Source organism: Poromitra crassiceps (genome assembly GCF_964638095.1).
Source record: "Poromitra crassiceps genome assembly, chromosome: 6".
Lineage (NCBI taxonomy): Eukaryota > Metazoa > Chordata > Actinopteri > Beryciformes > Melamphaidae > Poromitra > Poromitra crassiceps.
Window position 1 is genome coordinate 11,698,839 of NC_139627.1, and position 21,063 is coordinate 11,719,901.

The following is a 21,063-nucleotide window of genomic DNA, read 5'->3' on the forward strand; positions in this document are numbered from 1 at the left end:
TCACACAACAGCACCCGGGTCGACCTTGTCAGGGTAAAGCAGGAAGCCGGAGAAGGTGCTATCATCCTCGTTGCTGGAGTACACACCGTTCCAGTCCCTCAGGGTCTCCAGCCACACCTGGTCGCCCTCAAGCAGCTGCAGCAGGATGAGGTTGGAGCCCTGGTCAATGTCCTGGCCGTACAGCGAGTCGCGTGTCTTCAGCTTCCGTACCCCGTTCACCACCAGGGAGGCGCGCAGGGGCCGGTTCCGCACGGTGATGTGGTACGTGAACAAGTAGACCCCCGGGTGGGTGACGTTGAACTTGGCGAGCGCCGCGTCCCAGTGCCCCTCCCCGTTGTAAAATATCTTATCGAACCTCACGGGCAGGTTTGGCGGCGGGAAGGACTTGCTGGGGAACAAGCCCACGCTGAAGGCGGAACGGATCGGCTCCGCGTTTTCACCTGGCAGGCCTTTAGGGCCACGGGCCCCGCGTCCGCCTTTAGGACCTCTCTCCCCCTTCACCCCTGGGAGACCCCTCGCACCCGGGGAACCCGGGGGCCCTCTGGCCCCGGGTTCCCCCTTCCCTCCCAGAGGCCCTTTCTCTCCCGGTGCACCGTCAGTTCCACTCACTCCCGGGGTGCCCGGTGCACCTAAACCCTCGCCCTTTTCACCTTTCGGGCCCTTTATCCCGGCTACCCCAGGGGGACCCTCTTTGCCCGGAGGTCCAATCGGTCCAGGCTCTCCTCTTGGTCCCGGGTCCCCTTTCAAACTGAAGCCACGTTCACCTTTGTCTCCTCTGGGGCCTGGTTCACCTTTGTAATTACCGGGCAGTCCTTGTTCACCTCTGTCACCTCTGTCGCCTTTGAGTCCGGGGGCTCCGGCGAGCCCTTCCATGCCTTCAGGACCTACGGGCCCTAGCTCGCCCTTCGGCCCCGGCAGCCCCGCAAGGCCCCTCTCCCCCGGCAGGCCCGGCGGGCCGGCGCAAGCGTTGAAGATGCATTCTTTGTAGTCGAGGGTAAAATTGGCAAGGTTCGCCTCAGGGGGGAGCGGCACGGCGTTTGTGTGGAACCCGGTGGGGAAGGCGTCCATGGCGTAGGTGGTGCTGTCCGTGGGCAGCGAGTAGGCATCCATCAGGATGTCAGTGGTCTCCGTGTGCACGGAAGGGGCCGGGGTCGTGGTGGTGGTCCGCCGAGGAGGCTTGGCTCGGGGAGGCTTGGTCGTCTGACGTTTGGCTGGCCAGCGTGTGGTTTTGGCGCTGGAGGTCAGGGTGGCCATCAGCACCACAAGCAGTGTGGACAACAGAAAGACCAGGCGAATGGACGGCATGCTGAGGGGCTTGGCACAGTGTAGCTCTGCTGATGATGCCGACTCTTCACTCCATCCCCTCCAGTCGGTGATTGATGCGGTCTTCTACGTTCCTTATATTGCCCCAGGTAGTCGCACTTACCTGCCGTTAAGCCAATGAGGGAAACGAGGGAGAGAAAACACTGGGGGCATTGGTTAGTAGGGGGTAGGCAAGAACATATTAGGTGACTCCTAAGGGATATGAAATGAAGCAGGTTGCAATACAAGGCGACTGTATTCTTTCGTGATATGGGGGTATTGATTCCAGGGCCCAAGAGCACTCATTGCGGAGGTGCTGTTTTGAGACACATGCTCGCTTTGTACACAAACAGGAGAAAAGACAAGGTGCACAGAGATGCACATGTACTGGATGTACTGGAGTAATGGAGAACATCTCACATGTGGTGATTACACCATCTGGAGTGACTTCAAAGCAGAAAATGTCTCACCGCAAACCCAATGGGAGAAGGATCAATGTCCCAAAACGGACCGCATGGCAACATTGATCTAACCATTCACCTCCTTCAGCGAACAAACAAAGCCTCCCATAAAACCGAACGAAACCCAGCACCACCCAACTTCAAATGTCTCACAATGCATTCTGGGTATGATAGGATTGACCTTTGACATTCACTCTGAATGGCTGCTAATTTGAACCCCCTCTGGTTTATCGCCGAGGTTCCACCCAAAACTGACCTGGAAAATGTGGTAAAACCATAGGTGAAAAACAAAAAGAGGCACAGGATCGACACACAAATCAAACTCAAATCAACTCTCAATAACTGTCAAACGACTTCAAAACCGTTTACAGTTTGAGAGTTGAGTTAATGAGTTATTAATTTGAGTTAGTGTGGACCAGTGATGTCACTGGTCCACACTTAAACACTCAATAACTGTCAAATTAAATGACAGACTTCAAAACCGTTTACAGTTTTCTGATATACTACTGATGTTCTAATGATACAAAGCTGGTGGAAAATGGGCGGAGTGTTCCTTTAAGTAAAGTTGCGATCATGTGAACCATCTAAATTGTATATCCTTTTTAACACGTCAAAACATATCTCAATATGCTTTACTGATATTGTACAAACTCTCGTAAACGGACGAGCCCGTCTTTTATTGTCACACGAACGCCACGATACATGCATGCGGCCACAACACACTCATGCTGACGGTGGCCGGTGAAAAGTGTCCTCTGCATTTAACCCATCCAGGCATGTCCTTTCCTCCGAGGGGCAGGCCAGGAGCAGTGGTCGCAATGACCATAGACTGTATATATAAATGACACTATCTTATTAAGTATACCTTGTCTTATGTGATAATTGCGGGGGTTATATTGTCAGTTATTCACTTATGGTGCACAGCCAATTGGCATACTAATAGATTTTTTTTAAAATTGAAACCGTGCTGTAAGCAAAGAAAGCTTGAAATAGGAAACAAGCTAAAATTGCTTCTGTCTTCCACCAAATGTCCCTATTTTGTGTGGTTTTTTAGGCTGCTCTCTCATCAGTTTTGCATGGGTGTAACTGAGGCTTGGTTAAAAGTGCCCTTAAAAGTCTGTTGAAACTCTACATGACTTGAGTGAAATCCCTACTTAGGGTGAGCTCTATTACATCTAACCTACTGTAACCTGCCTGTTGGAGGCAGGGCCTTAGTTCTTACTGAGACAAAAGCCATCCAGGATTTTGACCAAGATAAAGCAGCATCATGGCATGCTTGATGAACCCTTGTGGTATGTTCTAATCTAGACATAACTAGAAAAGAGAACCAGGTCATGAACCCACATTGATCTGATATGAGAAACAAGATCGTATTGAGAGTGACCACAGGGAGATGATTGAGAAGATACGATCTAAAGAGTGAACAAGACATAAGAGCTACAAATCCATCAAACCAGAGATATGAGATCCATCCATTAGGGCTTTCACAGACTAGTCGACTATAAAAAAATAAAATAAAATAAAATAAAATAAGATAAAAACACTTGTCGACTCTCAGCTCTGGACCATGGTACCAGCGATCACTCTCACTAACACTAGGTTATACAATTTGCCATTGAGCTTTTCCCCTCTGTACACGTAAAGCATGGCTTTACTGATAATCAACCCACATTGTATCATTCATAATCTTGGTAATATACTGTAAGCACATGGGCAGTGTTTACCTTTTCTCTCTGTTTTCCTCACAGAGATCTCACATTTCCTCCTCTGGCAAAGTGCTCCGTTCTGATGCGTTTTACGTCACAACGGAGTTGCGGAAGTTCTGCTCGAGATGCGATGTAATTGAACTACATTTTCCAGTAGCTTGCTGGTAGTTCAACTACATTGATATTTGCGTAGTGAGCCAACTACTTTTTGGTCATTTTTGTGTAGTTTGACTGCTCAAACTACAATTTTGGGCAATAAAATTAAAGGAATATACATATTTATTTGACCATAACTGTTGAACCAGAACCTCCTTTGACAGGACTGCCTCTTTTTCTTTCACCCTGAGTGCTTTGAAGGCAGCACAGACCATGAAGAAGCGAGGATCCCACTAATGTTACTATACTTCTTGACACAAAGCCAACACTGCCTCTGATTGGCTTGCCCTGATATTCTTACACTAACCTTAACCAATCCTAGTCAAGTCTTTGCCGTTTGTCTGATCAAACAAAACCCAGAAGAACCCAGATTTGTTTACAACAAAATTACAACATTGAATGTATTGGGCGTCAAACTCAATTGAAAGGCATATTTTTGCTGGCATAATACTTTTTTGTAGGCGATTGTTTTATTTCATATATCAATGAAAAAGGGGAAAAGCAAGCACACTCACAGAAAAAACAGTTGGTGGGTGCACGGCTCAAAAAAGTCTATGAAGGAGAAGAAATGCCAGCACTCTCAAAATGTCCTTTTGTTAATTTAATTGAAGCAGATGGCAGGTACAAACGTTTCGACAAAAGTCTCAGGAAGACTTTTGTCGAAACGTTTGTACCTGCCATCTGCTTCAATTAAATGAACAAAAGGACATTTTGAGAGTGCTGGCATTTCTTCTCCTTCATTTCATATATCACACATACATTGTCAAATCAATTGAATGTTGTTTGAACTATACTTTTTCTGCGTAGCTTGTAGTTTCCTAAACTACATTTCTCGCAGGGTAGCTTTGCTGTAGTTTCCACTATGGCGAAGTAGTCGGTAGCTTCCAAAGCTATGCTTTCAAAGTAGCTTCCCCAACACTGGTTATTGTTTACCGTATTTGTATTTTTTAAGTATGCGCACATCCAGGAGAATCCCATTGAGAGCCTTAAAGGGGAACTCTCAATAACTGTCAAACTAGATGAATGACTTCAAAACCGTTTACAGTTTGAGAGTTGATTTGAGTTAATGAGTTATTAATTTGAGTTAGTGTGGACCAGTGATGTCACTGGTCCACACTAACACTCAATAACTGTCAAATGACAGACTTCAAAACCGTTTACAGTTTTCTGATAGACGACTGATGTTCTAATGATACAAAGCTGGTTGAAAATGGGCGGAGTGTTCCTTTAATGACTTGCAGCTGGGGAGTTTCTGCAGGAGGATTTTTCTCCGTGAGGTAAACAGAGAGTGAGAGAGAGAAGATAAACACTGCCCATGTGCTTATATTACCGAGATATGTTATTACAAAGTGGGTTGAATATCGGTAAACCCATCCTTTAAGTCGCTAGACATTATACTCTTAGCTGCACAGTGAAGTGAAGACTGTTATTTCTCTGAAAAGTGAACACATCTCCTCGTTGGCGCTCTCCTCGCATGGTTCTTTGCTTGCATCCTCTGTGGGAGCGACTAAGACGCAGGGGAAAAGACAAGTGAAGGAAACGTGGACAGAGATTTAGGATGCACCCAAAGTCACGACTCGGACTCGAGGCTTGAGTACAGAAATCCTTTATTGCCTGACGGAGCAGAACGGCCCCTTCACATCCTCCAGGACATTACATTTGTACTGCATCAATCAGAGAAAGGTTAAACTGCGTACATCCAGAGGTTATTTCATTGATCGTTCACACTCCAGAGTCCAAACACTTCACCGACCAGCGCTTCTCTCAGGAGAGAATCCTCAGACTTAAGGAAAGCGTGTTGGTGTCAGACATGTCTTTAGTTTGCACTTTTTATTGTCGTATGGACGTTTTGAATTTGAATGGGGACGTCGTTTTTTCACCGGTGAACTGTCATGCTAGTGGAACAAGTTGATCCATTTCTGCTCACGTTGCTCTAAAATGGCTTGTCGGCACCGTTGGCGTTTCTCATTCCAAGTCAGTAAGGAATGAATGACGTGTCGGAGTGATGTAAGATTGAAGCTGTAACTGTCACGATTCAGTCTTTGCGTTTGTCAGCTGCTAGTTTTGTGATGCCATGTCTTTCCCCCCCCTGATTATACCCCATTTTCGCCCCCAATTGTACTGTACTTGACCAATTTGCCCCCCCTGGTGCCCCGGTCGCTGCTCCATCCTCTGCTGATCTGGGGAGAGCCGTAGACTTCGACTTCACCTTCACCTGCAGGACGTAAGCACGTGGGAGGATCACGCTATTCCCACCAGTTCCCTTCCTCCCTGACCAGGCGCCCCGATTGACCAGAGGAGGCGCTAGTGCAGTGACATACCCCCCAATCCAGCTTCCCACACGCAGACACCAGCCAATCGTGCCTATATGGACGCCCGACCAAGCCGGAGGTCACACCGGAGGGGGTAAACCTCCGCCCCTCATGTTGGGCAGGGAATCTACCGCTACACTACCCGGACGCCCCATTGGTGTTGGTTTTAATCACAACTTACACTAAAATGCAGAGATATCAGAATTCAGGACGTCTGAGAAATCAGGATTCATCACAAATCCAAGTTGAAAAATAGTATATCTACATACTGTACATAATCTGAAAACTTGTTTTATAGTGTGCATGTAGGAATGCGGCACAAGCCGCGAGCCTGCAGCTGCTCGTGCCTCTTGGTTTCAATGCAGAGCGCTAACAATGCTAGGACAGTTACCCACATGCCAGCGGCTAGTCATGCCACTGTTTCAACATGCTAACGCATAGTTAGCCACGAGTTAACAGCTAGCCATGTCATTGTAGTTTCAATGCGGAAGGCTAAAAATGCTGATACACAGCGAGCCACAAGCTAGCGTGTTTTTTGTTGTTGAGAAACGCCAACGATGCTAACACACCATTTAAGATTCAATGACTATTGACTATCCCCCCCCCCCCCCCCCGACAATGCAACCATGAGATTTAGAAAACATAAATGTAGACCTTAAAGTATAAATGATTTTGACTCCATTGCAGGCAAATAATCTCTAACCATCACAGTTCGAACTCGGCTCAACACCCTGCCTGAAGTAACGCTCAGAAGAATCTATCTGATCACTTCTATTGTGAGATGTGGAGAGTATTTTCACATGACTTCATTACTACCGACATCATGATGTGAACATGTTATATTTCTTGTTAACCAATGAGATCGCCCGCCCCCCCCCCATATGAACATACAGTATGCTATGCGGACCTACAGCTCCCAATGTAGATCTGAGTAAAGTAGATCCACACTGTCCATCAGTGAGATGTCATATTCAAACACTAACAGGTGCTAAAGCTAAGCCAGTACGAAGGACAGCAGAGTGTGTGTGTGTGTGTCTGTGTAAAAGGAATAACATAGCCTACTGACAGATATGGAAGTCACACTTTGTGTATTTATTTTAAGACCGTAACAAGACACGTCATGGCTTACTGAACGCTGCCAAATGCCAGATATTCACAATTTGTGGGAGAGAGACTAATGTGGGGAGTGTGTGTGAGAGAGTGTGTGTGCGAGAGAGAGAGAGTGTGTGCTCTCATGGCCGGCAGCGCTGTATGAAGCGTGGGTACAGACACACGTCTCTGATGTGGTGTCTGTTCAGCAGCCAGGTGAGGAAGCGCTCCAGACCCAGACCGTAGCCGCCGTGAGGACAGGTGCCGTACTTCCTCTGAAACACACAAACACAGTCAGACTCCAGTCACACTTTGAATTGCTTGAGACTTGACTTCATGCATGAAGAGAAGACTTGAGACTTGACTTGTGTTCTGGTGACTTGAGTGACTTTGACTTGTACTTTGACGACTCGAAAGGGTTTCTAAAGTCAGTCTAAGCCTGTTCTCCAAACTGGTCCCCGCCGGCCACCTTACACTCCCTCTGACCGTCAGCCAATCAAATCAAAGCAAAACAACGGCTTTGCGTCTATCTAACAGGGTGCCGATTGGCTGTCTGCTCTGCTGCTCGACACGAAGCGGTGGCGTCTAAACTTCCTGGATGTTAACTAGGGATGTTCATTTTGAAAAATTTCCATAACCAAAAATCGGGGAAAATTAACGATCAATTATCAATTTATTAATAATAATATTTTTTTAATATACCGGTATATATATATATATATTTTTTTTTTACAAAATGAATGCCTATGGCAGAAAATACGAAAGACAACGTGTTCTCCTCAATGAACTCTTTATTTCAATGTGTCTCCTCTCCAACACTCTGCTGTCCCCGGCGCATGCCGGTGTGAATTCCCCATGTTTAAAACAGTTTTGTTGGCACAAAGGCCCGTGCCCAGCCAGAAAACTAGAGACTATATGAAGCTCCACCTCACGTTAGTCGGCTGTGCAATGGAGTGTGGCGAGGAGAAACGAATTCCACCTAAACCTAGTGCGCATTTTTTTTTTTTTAATAATAACAAAATCGATAAAAATTCCACATGATCGATTCCATTCCTTAACGATCAATTATCGATTTTTGATAACGGATGAACATCCCTAATGTTAACTAACAAGAGTAAGACCAAAAGTAACAATCTAAACATGAAACACACAATAAATAAACCAATTAAAATCAATAAATTAGTCTATAAAATAATGACAAATGCAAATGTGACCAAAGGCCAAAGTGATTCTTTAAATGTCTTCCTTCCATCGTGACGTCACCTTGGGTTCCCGTAGAGTATTTCCCCTTTCATTTTCCTCCTCACGTTTCAAAAAATCCTTATCTAAAAGAGTTTTAAGCCTGGAAAGAAGCCAACTGGTCTTCGAGAGAATCGTGAGCATAAAACATCTGATTCAGAGTTGAATAAAACGTGGAAAAGTGTGTACGTATTAGATTGGTAAGAGTGAAGAATCTACTCATCCCATAAATAATCCATCCCAGCATTTCTGGCCAATCAGATTAAACAAGGATGATATCTTAGAGACTTGTGGTTTTTCTACAGGAACATTAGACCATGGTTTCACCACTGGTCTTGTCTACCTGGGCTGGTTACGCCATTATGCCTCACAATCCAAATCTCAATGAGAATATGAAGGGGAAATACTCTTCCGGGAACATTGACGTCACGGAAGTGTCACATGACTTCAGTGCTACCTGGTGTTAAAGGAACACTCCGCCCATTTTCAAACCATTCATCATTCATCTAGTTTGACAGTTATTGAGAGTTGATTTGAGTTAATGAGTTATTAATTTGAGTTAGTGTGGACCAGTGATGTCACTGGTCCACACTTTAACACTCAATAACTGTCAAATTAAATGACATACTTCAAAACAGTTTACAGTTTTCTGATATACTACTGATGTTCTAATGATACAAAGCTGGTTGAAAATGGGCAGAGTGTTCCTTTAAGTGTCCTGCTCTACCCATGGAGCTACACAGGGCCACTGAACAGTGAATACACACACACACACACACACACACACACACAGAGCTCACCTGGTCGGTGTACCAGTAGTAGGGAGTGGGGTCGATGCCCTCCCTCTTGTATCCCTCCAGCAGCTCGTCAGAGTCCCAGATACGCATCGAGCCGCCCACAATCTCACCTACGTTGGGCATCAACACGTCAACCTGCAACACAGACGGCAACCGGGAACAGGTGGTGAGCCGGTCAGCTGATCAGCTTGTTAAATACACATTCAAGCTTTCCTGTACCATGCCAGGCCTCCAGCATGCTAACTGTACCATGCCAGGCCTCCAGCATACTAACTGTACCATGGCCAGGCCTCCAGCATACTAACTGTACCATGCCAGGCCTCCAGCACACTAACTGTACCATGGCCAGGCCTCCAGCATACTAACTGTACCATGCCAGGCCTCCAGCACACTAACTGTACCATGCCAGGCCTCCAGCATGCTAACTGTACCATGCCAGGCCTCCAGCACGCTAACTGTACCATGGCCAGGCCTCCAGCATACTAACTGTACCATGCCAGGCCTCCAGCACACTAACTGTACCATGGCCAGGCCTCCAGCATGCTAACTGTACCATGCCAGGCCTCCAGCATGCTAACTGTACCATGGCCAGGCCTCCAGCATACTAACTGTACCATGCCAGGCCTCCAGCATGCTAACTGTACCATGGCCAGGCCTCCAGCACACTAACTGTACCATGGCCAGGCCTCCAGCATACTAACTGTACCATGCCAGGCCTCCAGCATGCTAACTGTACCATGCCAGGCCTCCAGCATGCTAACTGTACCATGCCAGGCCTCCAGCATACTAACTGTACCATGCCAGGCCTCCAGCATACTAACTGTACCATGCCAGGCCTCCAGCATGCTAACTGTACCATGCCAGGCCTCCAGCATACTAACTGTACCATGCCAGGCCTCCAGCATGCTAACTGTACCATGCCAGGCCTCCAGCATACTAACTGTACCATGCCAGGCCTCCAGCATGCTAACTGTACCATGGCCAGGCCTCCAGCACACTAACTGTACCATGCCAGGCCTCCAGCATACTAACTGTACCATGGCCAGGCCTCCAGCATGCTAACTGTACCATGGCCAGGCCTCCAGCACACTAACTGTACCATGCCAGGCCTCCAGCATGCTAACTGTACCATGGCCAGGCCTCCAGCATGCTAACTGTACCATGGCCAGGCCTCCAGCATGCTAACTGTACCATGGCCAGGCCTCCAGCATGCTAACTGTACCATGGCCAGGCCTCCAGCATGCTAACTGTACCATGCCAGGCCTCCAGCATACTAACTGTACCATGCCAGGCCTCCAGCATACTAACTGTACCATGCCAGGCCTCCAGCATACTAACTGTACCATGCCAGGCCTCCAGCATACTAACTGTACCATGCCAGGCCTCCAGCATACCAACTGTACCATGCCAGGCCTCCAGCATACTAACTGTACCATGCCAGGCCTCCAGCATGCTAACTGTACCATGGCCAGGCCTCCAGCATGCTAACTGTACCATGGCCAGGCCTCCAGCATGCTAACTGTACCATGGCCAGGCCTCCAGCATGCTAACTGTACCATGCCAGGCCTCCAGCATACTAACTGTACCATGCCAGGCCTCCAGCATACTAACTGTACCATGCCAGGCCTCCAGCATACTAACTGTACCATGCCAGGCCTCCAGCATACTAACTGTACCATGCCAGGCCTCCAGCATACTAACTGTACCATGCCAGGCCTCCAGCATACTAACTGTACCATGCCAGGCCTCCAGCATGCTAACTGTACCATGCCAGGCCTCCAGCATACTAGCTGTACCATGCCAGGCCTCCAGCATGCTAACTGTACCATGCCAGGCCTCCAGCATGCTAACTGTACCATGCCAGGCCTCCAGCATACTAACTGTACCATGCCAGGGCTCCAGCATACTAACTGTACCATGGCCAGGCCTCCAGCATGCTAACTGTACCATGCCAGGGCTCCAGCATACTAACTGTACCATGGCCAGGCCTCCAGCATGCTAACTGTACCATGCCAGGCCTCCAGCATACTAACTGTACCATGCCAGGCCTCCAGCATACTAACTGTACCATGGCCAGGCCTCCAGCATACTAACTGTACCATGCCAGGCCTCCAGCATACTAACTGTACCATGCCAGGCCTCCAGCATACTAACTGTACCATGCCAGGCCTCCAGCACACTAACTGTACCATGCCAGGGCTCCAGCATACTAACTGTACCATGGCCAGGCCTCCAGCATACTAACTGTACCATGCCAGGCCTCCAGCATACTAACTGTACCATGGCCAGGCCTCCAGCACGCTAACTGCATCGGTGCATTTGCTCCACTCTGTTGGGATTTTGAATGTGATGCACAGGAAAAAAACAAAAACCTGATCCCTGGGAAACAAAATGGAGGAGAATCTAATTTGTGCAGAGCTGTTTGACAATTAGTTCTGATTGATACTGGGACCTCCTGAGCACAGGTGGGACAATATAAGATATTATCGCTTATCACAATAATAAACACTCAGGGATTGTGGTGAATTTCCATTAATTGTATAATCGTGAATATCGTCACATGAGAATGAATTTTGGCCTGAGTCACAAGTGACTTGAAAAAGCTGTCTAATACCTGTTTTACATCAGAAGTCCCACTAGTACAGGTGTTTTTGTTACGCAGGAAAGCAGCAGGGGGTAGCAGCAGCATCGCCTTTTAAACTTTTATATCACACTCTGTCTCAAGCCGCGTTTCTCCACCGCTGCGGGCTGTCTCTTCCCCCTCCCTTTTCCCTTCTCTCATGGCTGCCCTATGAGCAGTAGTGTCAGGCCAGCCAAAACAAAATGAAAACTTGCGGATAAAAATGTCAAACTAATGTAATTTAAACAAGTAAATTTTCTCTCGGCAAGAAAGTCAAATTTCAGCATGTGGGAACAACTGAATCTCACTGACTCACGCTGGAAAAGGGGCGGCAACTCACGGAAAATCACGGGTTGGACCACTGCCAGGATTTCCACCTCACTTGCAGGGTCGCTCTATCGGGTAAATGGCGCGGCTTGGAAGCTTTTAGACTGAAGAAAATGCCACTAATTTGTATAGTGGGCTTTTTGACCAGTGTAAAAAGGGTTTTACTTGGCTCACTAACAAGTCACAGTCCTATTGTTGTACCTGTGCCTTAAAGGTCCCATTCTGTGCAAAAGCTGTTTTTACTTGTAAATGCATATACTGTATACTGCTGTCATCCCTCCCTGTAATGAGTGGTCACAACCTCAGAACTGCCACAGTTGGATTTGTCCCTATCCAGCTTCCCCCTGCAGTCTCCTTCAAGCCACGCCCCCTAACGCTCTGTTCCCCAGACGGGGTATTGGGACGTCACGATGGTCCTCAAGCATACTGCGCGCGTCTCTCTCACACAAGCTACCTGCACCATTTTGTCTATAGCCACAAAATTAACACTTCTAGCTGGAGCGACGCCAACTGTACGTGATCCAGCAACTGCGGAGGTGCATTCGGTAAGTCTAGGCATTTTGAGATGTCCTCTTTAGCTTAGCAACCGTTAAGTTAGCGATAGCTCGTTGCTAACGTTAGTTGTGGACACAACCTAGCGTGCTGGTCCACGGACGCTAATCTGATTGGCCGCTGGGAGCCTGGGGCGGGCTCTCCCTCAGCGGCCAATGGGAACTGTTAGTTCTGAATATATTATAGAAACAGACCATTCTTGGGAAGCGACGAGATGAGGAAGTGAGAACTCCGTCAGAACGAACGGGGTTGCTATATTTTCGACAAATTAATCCAGAATCATGTTTTATGAACCAGAGACACATGTTTTTAAGAGGTTACAGCTGCACGAATTGGGACCTTTAAGGCACAGGTAGAGTGACAGTCACTCTACCTGTGCCTTAAGGTGACAGTCACTCTACCTGTGCCTTAAGGTGACAGTCACTCTACCTGTGCCTTAAGGTGACAGTCACTCTACCTGTGCCTTAAGGTGACAGTCACTCTACCTGTGCCTTAAGGTGAGTGAACCTGTGCCTTAAGGTGACAGTCACTCTACCTGTGCATTAAGGTGACAGTCACTCTACCTGTGCCTTAAGGTGAGTGAACCTGTGCCTTAAGGTGACAGTCACTCTACCTGTGCCTTAAGGTGAGTGAACCTGTGCCTTAAGGTGACAGTCACTCTACCTGTGCCTTAAGGTGACAGTCACTCTACCTGTGCCTTAAGGTGAGTCACTCTACCTGTGCCTTAAGGTGACAGTCACTCTACCTGTGCATTAAGGTGACAGTCACTCTACCTGTGCCTTAAGGTGACAGTCACTCTACCTGTGCATTAAGGTGACAGTCACTCTACCTGTGCCTTAAGGTGACAGTCACTCTACCTGTGCCTTAAGGTGACAGTCACTCTACCTGTGCCTTAAGGTGACAGTCACTCTACCGGTGCCTTAAGGTGACAGTCACTCTACCTGTGCCTTAAGGTGACAGTCACTCTACCTGTGCCTTAAGGTGACAGTCACTCTACCTGTGCCTTAAGGTGAGTCACTCTACCTGTGCCTTAAGGTGACAGTCACTCTACCTGTGCCTTAAGGTGACAGTCACTCTACCTGTGCCTTAAGGTGACAGTCACTCTACCTGTGCCTTAAAGTGACAGTCACTCTACCTGTGCCTTAAGGTGACAGTCACTCTACCTGTGCCTTAAGGTGACAGTCACTCTACCTGTGCCTTAAGGTGAGTCACTCTACCTGTGCCTTAAGGTGACAGTCACTCTACCTGTGCCTTAAGGTGACAGTCACTCTACCTGTGCCTTAAGGTGACAGTCACTCTACCTGTGCCTTAAGGTGACAGTCACTCTACCTGTGCCTTAAGGTGACAGTCACTCTACCTGTGCCTTAACTCATTCAGGGCCAGTTTAGGACTGCCAATATTTAGCACAGGCCAAAGATTTTCATAATTGTTGGTCATCTTTCAAGACCCACAGTAAATTATCTATTAGCACCAGAGTGATTTGCAATACCTCAAAATGAAGATGTACGTCTCTGGGTTCACCAGGAAAAAAAAAGTGAGCTTTTAGCATGTTCTGTACTCTACTTATAGCCATTTATATACACCCTGTTTTCACCCAAAAAGTCTGTTTGAGAAGAGAAACAGGAGAAAAATGCATTTTTGTAAAGAAGACAATCTCAGTCAGATCTCGCTCTCAATTCTTTTATTTTGAACTGTATTGACATCAGACATGTAAATACTATTCGTTATGATACAAATGACAAAAAAATAATAATATATATATACACATGAAGTGCTTTTTTTTACATTCAACAATGCAGTTTACTCAGTGTGAGTGTGAATGTGTGTGCGCGGGGCCCATGTGTGTCTCTTTAGATTACATTTCGTCATTTATTATCCAAAGCGACTTACAATGTCACATTGTCAACATTAGTGGAATCAACTGTGGAACATCATCTACACAGATACACCCTTGCAGCAGTAGAGTAAAACATCAATGTTTTTTGTTTGTTTTTGTTTTTGTTTTTTTGGGGGGGGGGGGGGGGGGTTTGGGGTGAAGAAGGGGGGGGAGATGCTAGATGGGGGGAGGGGGTTTGGGGTGGAGAAGGGGGGGGGGGGATGCTACATCAAAAGGGTTAGTTCAGGAGGGACTCAAGTGGAGCTTGAAAAGGTGAGTTTTTTTTTCAAAGGTGGACTCACTGAAAACTAAAATAAAAAGTTGAGAAAAGAAAAGGAGTTTTCAATCTTCGGCGAAAGATGGGCAGGGATTCGGCCGTCCTGACCTCAGTGGGGAGTTCGTTCTACCACTGAGGGGAATTTACTCTATGTCACAATATATCGTCCCACAATATATCGCGATATCAAAACATGACAATATGTATCGTTGAGATGAAATCTCATATCGCGAGAAAAATAAGCTGAACATGGTGGCACTGATCTGCATCTGATTGCATGCTCGCTCTCCTTTTCATTGCTTTGTTTGAACAGACGAGGGACGTTACAGACACTGAGGATGAAAATGGTGAAATTACTCAAATTAGCGTGAAGGATGCCCCCTCAACTTACAAATCGATCGCAAAAAAATCGTCCTGACCTCAGTGGGGAGTTCGTTCTACCACTGAGGGGAATTTACTCTTTATGTCACAATATATCGTCCCACAATATATCGCGATATCAAAACGTGACAATATGTATCGTTGAGATGAAATCTCATATCGCGAGAAAAATAAGCTGAACATGGTGGCACTGATCTGCATCTGATTGCATGCTCGCTCTCCTTTTCATTGCTTTGTTTGAACAGACGAGGGACGTTACAGACACGGAGGATGAAAATGGTGAAATTACTCAAATTAGCATGAAAGATGCCCCCTCAAATTACAAATCGATCGCAAAAAATATCGTATCGTATTGTTATCGTGAACCCAATATCATCTATTGTATCGTATCGTGAACCTAGTGTATCGTGACACCCCTAGTCTTTATAGTTCAGAGTGTCATGGTAGACCTCAAAGCAGGGGACCCTGCACAAGGGGATGCGGCAGAAGTTGCACTGGAAACGTGTCTCCTTTCTCTTGTCGTTGGTCTTACACACCTTGCATCGCTTTGCTGGGTTGTCATTGTTGGGGGTGGGGTCATTCCTGACAGGGAAATGCTTTGCCAGGTTGGCAGACAGCCTACTCGGACGGTCAGCATATGGAGCTCTATGGAGCTTTGTGGCAGTGGTCCACGCCTGTATCAGACTCTCCTGGAATGCATGCATGGTCTGTACTGTGCCCTGTGGGTTTTTAGCTCTGTACAGGACGAAGGCGTTGTGGAGGCAGATTTCGAACATGTACATGACAAATTTAGTAGTCCATTTATAGGATTTCCTGATGAACGGATAGTACGAAATCATTTGATCGAGCCTATCAACACCGTTCATCGACTGGTTATACTCTATCACAGAGACAGGCTTCTCCTTCACCACCTTCCCCCTCACACCTTTCTTCCATGTCAAGACCTGTCTCATCTCGTCCTGGTGAAATGTGGACACCATTCTGACAACATTTGTGTCCCGCCATGCCAAGCACAGCACCCGGTCAGTGTGGAAGGCAATTCTGCCCCCTGGTTGCAGGGTGGCCTTCTCAGCATGGTGTACAGCTGGTGGTTCTCCTCTATGCTTTCGCAGTGTGCCACATACATGTGTCCCCAGATTTAGCAGGATATCACACATGGTAACAGAATTATAAAAGTTATCCATATACAGTTTGTAGCCCTGCTGTTCCAGCCCCAACAGGAGACCACACACTGTATCTACAAGAGATTTACCGTCTCCACAATAAGGCATCAAATTATAACAAAATCCTGTCTGGGACTCACATAACACATAACTTTTGATCCCGTAACGCACAGGTTTCTGTGGGTTAAAAACTTTGAAGCTCAATCTGCCTCTCCACAGTAAAGTTCCTTCATCTATTGAGATGTTCTGGCCTGGCTGGTAGAGTTCCTGGAACTTGTTCACTAGCATATCTAAGACTGGGCGGACTTTGAACAACCTGTCATCCTTGTTTCTCACTGCTGTGTTGTCAGTAAAATGCAGGAAACGTGTAATGATCTGGAATCTGTTTCGGGACATTGTCTTACCAAAATAGGGGGTCTCCATCACCTCGCTCGTGGACCAGTAAGTCTTTAGGTCAGGCTTTACAATGAGCCCAGTCAGGAAGAGGAGCCCTAGGTAGGCCTTCAGTTCTGGGATGTCAAGAGGTTTCCATGCCTCGAGCCTCACACTTGTTGCGCCAGCCTCAATTGTCTGCTGTGCATACAGGTTGGTCTGCTCAACAATATACTGGAGCAGCTCTTCAGTGAGGATGAGTTCTAGGAAGTCGACCGGCTTGTCCGACTCCAGCGCAGCAGCACTGTTCAGCAGGCCAGGAACAGCAGTGAACGGGATGTCCTCCGGCTCCCACGGCACCTCATCCATGCAGTACCATTGCTGCTCTGGATACAGGATAGGTGTTATAAAAATATAGAAATACAAATACATTACTATAGCACACTCACACACACACAAGCTTGTAGATCAGCTATATTGGGCAAAGAGGGAAAATGAACATACCTTTGGTGTCTTTCTTTTTCCCCTTCTTCTTGGGTTGCTGTCCCTCCATTGGCTCTCCATCTGCACCACGGCCTGTAAATAAAGAAATACATACATTACAATACAATTTACAACACACACACAACATGTATAATTGTGAGCTTGTAGATCAGCCATTTTGGACAAAGACACAAAAGAGGGAAACAAGATCTTACCTTTTGATCTCGGTTGTTTACTAGATGTGGGCTCACTGGGTTCTGCAACACTCGGCTCGTCCTCATCTGAAATAAAAGCAACATATCCTCAGTAAACTATATAATCACATTTAGTACAGAGAGACAGTGTATTGTACTAGTGTCTCAGTAAACTATATAATCACATTTAGTACAGAGAGACAGTGTATTGTACTAGTGTCTCAGTAAACTATATAATCACATTTAGTACAGAGAGACAGTGTAGTGTCTCAGTAAACTATATAATCACATTTAGTACAGAGACAGTGTAGTGTACTAGTCTCAGTAAACTATACGATCATAGAATGCAGAGACAGTGTAGTCAGTAGTCACACACACACACACACACACACACACACACACACACACACACACACACACACACACACACACACACACACACACACACACACACACACACACACACACACACACGACATCATTACTGGGACTTTGTGTGAGTGTGATGACATCATCACTGGGACTTTGTGCGTGAAGCTGGTACTGGTACTGTCTGTACAATATGCATATATATAAACAACAAAATTACTCCTTACCACGATCATCGGGGTCCTGTCGCATTGGATTCCAGTCCTCCTCGCCCTCGACATGGACAGCTGGCGACGGTGTGACCATCTCCTCTTCAGAAGAATGGGAGGTTGATGGCTGAGAGTCAAAGTCACTTTCAATGTAATCCCGGGGCGTCTTTGCACGGCGCAAATGCGCCCTGGAAAATGGCTCTTCCTGGGGAATCATGTCTGTTGTTGTGTTGCCCTCGATCTCCTCCTCGTCACTAAGTTCTGACTCAGTCTCGTCTCGCAAATGCGCCCTGGAAAATGGCTCGTCCTGGGGAATCATGTCTGTTGTGTTGCCCCCGATCTCCTCCTCGTCACTAAGTTCTGACTCAGTCTCGTCTCGTTCGAGCTGGGACACAGGAGGCTTGGGTTTGGGACCAGGCGCTGGGACCGGATCGATGGTGGTCACGGGTGTGACAACCGCAAACATCTCATCCAGTGTGCGCTGCCCAGCAGCAAGGCCAGCAGCAAGGCGAACAGCTCGGGCACCGCCGCGCCGAGGGGCGATGTGGTGTTTGGTCTTTCCTTTTGACTTCACCATGACTGACTAGACTATGACTACTACAACTAACTAACTAAACTAAACTACAGACTATACTACAACTAACTAACGCTAACTAAACTGACGACTATAGGCTACTAGCTACTGTAATCTCTTCAACTTCAACTTCAACTCAACTCAGCACACTGTCACAACCGTACACAATGGCGTCTCTTTCCTACTCTGCAAGGAGGAAGCGTTTCTCACGGCTTTTGTCTTCTTGCCACCTCCCCCATTTCAAAAAAACAGCTGCGGTATGTGTTTGATCGCGTGTTGTCGGCTACCCTTTGAAGGCAGGGACCTGTGTCTGTGTGACAGGCTGGGCAAGTGTTTGCTGCAGGCGCTGCACCAATAAAAACAAAAACACGTCAAAGACGTCATTGGCCCTCTGGGCTATTCCTGATAACACGTCAAAGACGTCATTGGCCCTGAATGAGTTAAGGTGACAGTCACTCTACCTGTGCCTTAAGGTGACAGTCACTCTACCTGTGCCTTAAGGTGACAGTCACTCTACCTGTGCCTTAAAGTGACAGTCACTCTACCTGTGCCTTAAGGTGACAGTCACTCTACCTGTGCCTTAAGGTGACAGTCACTCTACCTGTGCCTTAAGGTGACAGTCACTCTACCTGTGCCTTAAGGTGACAGTCACTCTACCTGTGCCTTAAGGTGACAGTCACTCTACCTGTGCCTTAAGGTGACAGTCACTCTACCTGTGCCTTAAGGTGACAGTCACTCTACCTGTGCCTTAAGGTGACAGTCACTCTACCTGTGCCTTAAGGTGACAGTCACTCTACCTGTGCCTTAAGGTGACAGTCACTCTACCTGTGCCTTAAGGTGACAGTCACTCTACCTGTGCCTTAAGGTGACAGTCACTCTACCTGTGCCTTAAGGTGACAGTCACTCTACCTGTGCCTTAAGGTGACAGTCACTCTACCTGTGCCTTAAGGTGACAGTCACTCTACCTGTGCCTTAAGGTGACAGTCACTCTACCTGTGCCTTAAGGTGACAGTCACTCTACCTGTGCCTTAAGGTGACAGTCACTCTACCTGTGCCTTAAGGTGACAGTCACTCTACCTGTGCCTTAAGGTGAGTCACTCTACCTGTGCCTTAAGGTGACAGTCACTCTACCTGTGCCTTAAAGTGACAGTCACTCTACCTGTGCCTTAAAGTGACAGTCACTCTACCTGTGCCTTAAAGTGACAGTCACTCTACCGGTGCCTTAAGGTGACAGTCACTCTACCTGTGCCTTAAGGTGACAGTCACTCTACCTGTGCCTTAAAGTGACAGTCACTCTACCGGTGCCTTAAGGTGACAGTCACTCTACCTGTGCCTTAAGGTGACAGTCACTCTACCGGTGCCTTAAGGTGACAGTCACTCTACCTGTGCCTTAAGGTGACAGTCACTCTACCTGTGCCTTAAAGTGACAGTCACTCTACCTGTGCCTTAAAGTGACAGTCACTCTACCGGTGCCTTAAGGTGACAGTCACTCTACCTGTGCCTTAAGGTGACAGTCACTCTACCTGTGCCTTAAGGTGACAGTCACTCTACCTGTGCCTTAAAGTGACAGTCACTCTACCTGTGCCTTAAAGTGACAGTCACTCTACCTGTGCCTTAAGGTGACAGTCACTCTACCTGTGCCTTAAAGTGACAGTCACTCTACCTGTGCCTTAAAGTGACAGTCACTCTACCTGTGCCTTAAAGTGACAGTCACTCTACCTGTGCCTTAAAGTGACAGTCACTCTACCTGTGCCTTAAGGTGACAGTCACTCTACCTGTGCCTTAAGGTGACAGTCACTCTACCTGTGCCTTAAGGTGACAGTCACTCTACCGGTGCCTTAAGGTGACAGTCACTCTACCGGTGCCTTAAAGTGACAGTCACTCTACCTGTGCCTTAAGGTGACAGTCACTCTACCTGTGCAACAAACAAAAATCCCAAAGCATCCAATAACGGGATCTGCTGGCCGAAAGCAGTAGGGCTGTGGCGATTCACTTATCTCCCGATTCGATACTATCACGATTCTTGGGTGCCGATTCGATTTATATTGCGATTCTCAAGTATTGCGATTCTACGATTATTGCGATTCGATATTGCGATTTATTGCGATTTTTGTTTATTTTTTTCTTTTATTTTTTCAGTTTGTTTGCTTTTTTACACTAGATTAGAACATGGGAAAAGTTGAATCATACACTAGAGACTGTATATTATATATCATGAGTAGGGCTGGGCGATATAGTTAAAAACAGGGGCGGACTGGGATCATAATTCAGGCCGGGCATTAGATACCAAGCAGGCCAGGCCGATATGGGCCAACGCGCGTGAAATTTGGGCCGTTTGAAGCCAGATTTGGGCCGTTTGAAGTCCAATTTTACAATGAGATGCACCCACTTTAACCCTGAAGTGTAATTATTACTTCAGACTAACTAATAAAGTAATAAAACCACTAGTAAACCAGTAGGCGGCGCCTGGCCTGCTGTTCAGTGAGTGGCCTGACTGCAAGCACCCAATTTTTTTTTTTTTTTTTTTTTTTTTTTTTGCGATTATCGATTCTGGAATAAAAGATCGATCCAAAAAATCGTGACATTAAAAATCGCGATACTTAG

At 46.9% G+C, this 21,063-nt stretch overlaps 2 protein-coding genes across 2 annotated transcripts in view; both read right to left on the minus strand.

Annotated features, from left to right (window-relative positions):
- On the minus strand, nt 1-1,305 carry LOC310777699 (uncharacterized protein; the record flags this gene model as incomplete). Its single annotated transcript, XM_083638073.1, has 1 exon — nt 1-1,305. One exon carries the CDS (start codon nt 1,303-1,305, stop codon nt 1-3), a length of 1,305 nt encoding a protein of 434 aa, XP_083494199.1.
- Nucleotides 1,306-6,569: 5,264 nt separating this feature from the next.
- Nucleotides 6,570-21,063, minus strand: part of nars1 (asparaginyl-tRNA synthetase 1) — a 51,539-nt gene continuing 37,045 nt past the window's right edge. Inside the window, exons 14-15 of the mRNA XM_083638650.1 lie at nt 9,066-9,197; nt 6,570-7,301 (exon numbers count right to left, since the gene is read on the minus strand). Of these exons, the coding sequence (XP_083494776.1) occupies nt 7,170-7,301; nt 9,066-9,197 (264 nt within the window). The 3' untranslated portion in view covers nt 6,570-7,169. The remainder of the gene's footprint in view (nt 7,302-9,065; nt 9,198-21,063) is intronic.